Source organism: Mus pahari, chromosome 3, assembly GCF_900095145.1.
Source record: "Mus pahari chromosome 3, PAHARI_EIJ_v1.1, whole genome shotgun sequence".
NCBI lineage: Eukaryota > Metazoa > Chordata > Mammalia > Rodentia > Muridae > Mus > Mus pahari.
In genome coordinates, this window is record NC_034592.1 from 71845154 (window position 1) to 71850280 (window position 5127).

Sequence of the window (5127 nt, forward strand, 5' to 3'; positions counted from 1 at the left end):
TGCATGTTTGGAGATGTGAATTTGAATCCCTAGAATGCATGCGAAGCCAAGATTGAAAAGATGCATCTAATATCACAGTACTTCTATGCTGAGATGAGTGGTAGAGATTTACCTGGCCCATAATATTCAATATTATAGGCCAACTAACCTGGTATAAGAAGAGACAAATGACAATTATTTTATGTGTGAATGAATTAAAGACCAATTAAAAAATACAGCAAAAAATATGAATACTTTTTAAGAACTTATGGCATAAAAAACACAGAAAAACCATTTAAGTATTTAATTCAATGTTTAATATGAAATTTTTTTCTCAAAACTCTTTTCATTGCCTCTTTTACATCTTTGTTTCTCAGACTGTAGATGATGGGGTTGAGCATGGGAATCCCAATGGTATAAAATGTAGACACTATCATGTCATGCTCCAAGGAATAGTTGGAACTGGGTCTTACATACATGAAGAGGATTGTGCCATAAAAAATGGACACAGCAGTGAGGTGAGCTCCACAGGTAGAGAAGACTTTTTTTCTCCCTTCAGCTGAATTCATCTTCAGGATTGACAACAGGATAAAAGCATAGGAGACCAGTACAATCAGGATGGTGACTAGCTCGATGAAACTCACAAAGAAGAAGAGCAAGAGCTCATTTACATACGTTTCTGAGCAGGAAATAGCAAGTAGAGGAGGTATATCACAGAATATGTGTTTGACTTCATTGGATCTACAGAAAGACAGGCTGAAAGTGGCCACTGTGTGGATAATAGCATGCACAATTCCACCAGCATAGGAAGCAATGATAAGTGGTACATAGACTCGAGGAGACATGCTCACTGCATACAGAAGTGGGTCGTGAATGGCTACATATCGATCATATGCCATTGCTGCCAAAAGAAAGCATTCTGTGGTTCCAAATGTAACAGCAAGAAACATCTGTGTCACACAACCATAAAATGAAATCATTTTGCTTTTAGACATAAAGCCTGCTAGCATGTTTGGGGTGATATCTGAAGAATAGCAAGCATCTACAGAAGATAACACACTGAGGAAACAGTACATAGGATTGTGGAGTTGAGAATCTCCAACAACTAAAATAATAAGTCCTACATTTCCTATTAGAGTAAAAAGGTAAATTGCTAGGAAGAGAAAAAAGAGAATGATCTGAAATTCATTGTTGTCTGTGAGTCCCTTGAGAACAAAGAAAGTAGCTTCTGTGATGTTCCTCATGTTGGAATCTCATGCAACAATGTTGAAGATTCTCAGGCTATGGTCCATAGTACTATGATAACAACACATAGTATATAAGTGAATAAACTTAGACTAATTGATATACACCAATAGTGGTCTAGGAGAAAATAGCTGTATCATATATGTACATAGTATAATCATAAATGCCACAAGTACAATGAAATAGAGATACTGCTGTTTAATATTTTGGAGGTAGGTACCCTACTTAAAATGTTGTATTTGTCTAACACAACCAACATGAAAATTTCAATGGAATTCTTCAGAGAAGAATTATTAGAATGAAACATTACAGAATTAAATTGAGATCAAATGGATATTTCTGAACAATAAAAAGTGGCCTTCTAGAAAATAATTGTAAATCTATTTTAATATGTAATGTAGCACAAAACCTTAAGATAAAAGACAGTATCTATCAGTATAAAACCCATATGTATAATGTGGAATGGAAAGAAACATAGAAATAAACATGCAGAGATATAACAGTGTAACCTTTTTGCAAAGACTTCAAAACAAATATTTGAAACAATCTTCAATGTGTTCAGATAGGAAAATGGTGATGATGGGTAGAAGAATGAAATTAAACACCAATCTTTATGCTCCAAAACAATTCTAACTGTATCAATTATCATAAAGTTAAGATTGGCTTACTGAAAATGCTTGAGGAAAATACAGGAGAGCATTCTGAAAACAACTGTGAATACAGGCAAGGATATTCTGAAAAGGAATCTGGATGCATAGAATATAATCCCTCAAACTGATAATAAAAATTACAAGAGATTAAATAGCTCTGTCTGACAAAGAAAATAATCATTATAATAGAAACAATCTGTGTCACCTCAAAACTAATTTTGTTCAATATTTATCACACAAGAGACTTTAATATCTGCCATAACGGATACCAGTGAATCTATTCTTCTACACACATGGGCCAAAGAATTGAATAGATAATTCTCAGAAAAAAAAAGAAAGAAAGAAAGGAAGAAAGGAAGGAAGGAACGAAGGAAAGAAAGAAAGAAAGAAAGAAAGAAAGAAAGAAAGAAAGAAAGAAAGAAAGAAGGAAGGAAGGAAGGAAGGAAGGAAGGAAGGAAGGAAGGAAGGAAGGAAAGTAGGAAGGAAGGAAGAATTATCAAAATAATTGAAACAACATTAAACTTTTTTAGGAAAAAGGAAGAATTAAAGTGATTTGAGATTGTTTCTCAAAACGATCAAATTCCTATCAATTAGAAAAAAAATGACAGTAGGCACTGGGAAAAAGAGGAATACTTAAATTGTCTAGTGAATGTGAAAACACATTTAGCCACATTGGAAGTTTGTATGATATTTTGTAAAAAAAAAATAAATTTGGACAGAAAAAATTATTCTTCCACTCCTCTACATATACCTCAATTTCTGCAATTTAACTACAGAGATAATTGTGCATCCATGTTTTTTGCTAAATTTTTCACAAAATATAAGAAGTGGAACCAGTCTAGATATCTGTTAGCAAGTGAACATGTAGAAGAAATGTGGTACAAAGTTAAAATTATACTGTACATAAGTAAAACTGAAATTGTGTGGAAGAAATGGATGACGATGAGGATAATTTCTTAAGAAAAATGAAATAGAATTTGCAAAAGAACACTCATATTTGTTCTTATATGCAGAACTTGAATTTAAATTGTGTGTGTGTGTGTGTGTGTGTGTGTGTGTGCGTGTGTATGTGTGTGTGTGCATGCTTGTGTTTGGTGGGGGATGTTTCTGACTAGAAAATAATACAAGTATCAAGAAAACATCAAGGAAGAATATTGAGAAAACAAAAAACCCATCAAGAAACAATTGCATAAAATTTATTTGGAAATCTATAAAATATATAAATGACATATTTCTAAGAAAGGATAGGCACTGAGATTTACAGAGTCTGGATAAATTATTTTTGTGTGTGTGTGTGTAGGGGGGCTTCGAGACAAGGTTTCTCTGTCCTGACTGTCCTGGAACTCACTTTGCAGACCAGGCTGGCCTCGAACTCAGTCCTGCCTCTGCCTCCCGAGTGTTGGGATTAAAGGCATGTGCCACCATACCCAGCTTGATAAATTACATCTTAATATACATGTAAAATTCAAAATAAAGGATATCTTTGATATGACTTTGGCAAGATTTTGAACTAAAGAAGCTTAAATAGATGAGGTATAAGCATCCTTTTAAAAGAAATCATAGAGAATGCTATAAAATTAAGTAATCAGGAATCTACGGAAACTATAAGGCTGAATATAATATTTTAGATCACTTCAATGGGATATCTATCTTGAGATTTGAATATAGAACATGGAAATTTAACATGTGTGTTCTTTTTAAATCATGAACACAAGCCATGTATGACATTAGAAGTGAGGTTTTATTTTTTCTGAAAATTTGTTTCTCTAGTAAAATACATATACATCTGAATAAGTAAGGTATGTGATGGTTGATGTAAGACTACATGCACAAGTACAATTTCATAGAAGGTCCTATGACATACCACATAAACCAACAAATCAAGATAAATATGGAATGACTTTTTATAGTAGTATATGCTAATTTAGAAAGTAGTCAATATTAGATCATAAAAAATAAGTATTAAAATTATATTATACAATATATATGACTAGAGACCCAAGCCAAATATTTAATTCTTCAGCTATACAAAATATTTTGATGACTAATATTTGTTCCGATATTAATTTATCAGGATTATATCTAAAATAATTTGAATAGTATATTTTAACGAATTATATTTTTCTCTTTATTTCTAGATTGAGAATCTGTGATGTATTGATTTACTATCACTTCCATACTTAGATACACATAACCACCACACAGTTTGTTACATTAGCATGAGTTCAATTTCTTTTCAATGAATAAAATTGTAAATACTATGCTATTAGGAATAATAATCTGTAGTAAATAGGGAACAAAATAATAACAGCAATAAGTAGGAAACAAAAGTCGATTCTATATAATAAGACTATTGATATCTTATTCTGCCCAAGTACTAGTATCCTTGACAGGATATGAACTGAGTGTATCCTTTCCATCTATTGTGGTTATTATTGTTAATTCTTTGAAATGTTTGTTTTCTTTGGGAGAATAAGAATACATACAATTAAATTTGGAACACTTCTACATTCTCAAATGTATAAATCAATACTTGCTTTTATGTTTTCTAGGAAGAATTTGTTTTCAACGTTTTAATGAAATTTGATATATATCAGGTGTGGATAAATACATTTTATTCATCTAAGGAATAATCAGTAATTAATAGTTTTCACATAATATACAATAGGCAAACTTGAGGTACAAAAATTTATGGTCCAATGTTACAATCACCGTAAAAGTTCTGCAAGTTAACTAAAATTTATCTTACCTGTGAAGCCAAGAAATTCATGTTTATTCATTCAAACAATATAGTAAATGTAGAACATTTATATCTACTCAATCAAATCTTCATAAATCCCCAAGAGATTACCCAAGGGGAATACACACCAATTAACAACTGGTTTAAAATAGCAACATAATGAATATTTCATCATAAAAGTATTAGTATCTTACAAAATGCATTACTGGTCAATATTTATCAAATGAATTAAGTTTTCTAGTGTCTCATTTTGAATACTAACACAGAAACACTCTTTTAAATTATTTAATTATTAGTGAGAAAATAATCAGAGATGGTAAATATTATGACATGGGTCTGAAATTTAGTTATAAATTTCACTTCCCTGACATAATTTCCTTTCTCTGGTAATACAAGATGTTAAATGTTTCAATTAATTGGTAATTATAGTAAGGTATAATGATGTGAAAAAGTATCTTTTTTTTTGAGTATCTAAAAGTGGGTTAATGAGCTTTTGACATGTCATACTTTTAC

The 5127-nt window shown here is 31.3% G+C and overlaps 1 protein-coding gene across 1 annotated transcript; it reads right to left on the bottom strand.

Moving 5' to 3' along the window:
- Positions 1 to 251: 251 nt before the first annotated feature.
- Positions 252 to 1223, bottom strand: LOC110319278 (olfactory receptor 141). The gene has a single exon (XM_021194757.1). It carries the CDS (start codon positions 1221 to 1223, stop codon positions 288 to 290), a length of 936 nt encoding a protein of 311 aa, XP_021050416.1. The 3' UTR covers positions 252 to 287.
- Positions 1224 to 5127: the final 3904 nt, after the last annotated feature.

Coding starts and splice junctions, on each gene's coding strand:
- LOC110319278 (XM_021194757.1), bottom strand. CDS start 1,223: ATGAGGAACATCACAGAAGCTACTTTCTTTGTTCTCAAGGGACTCACA.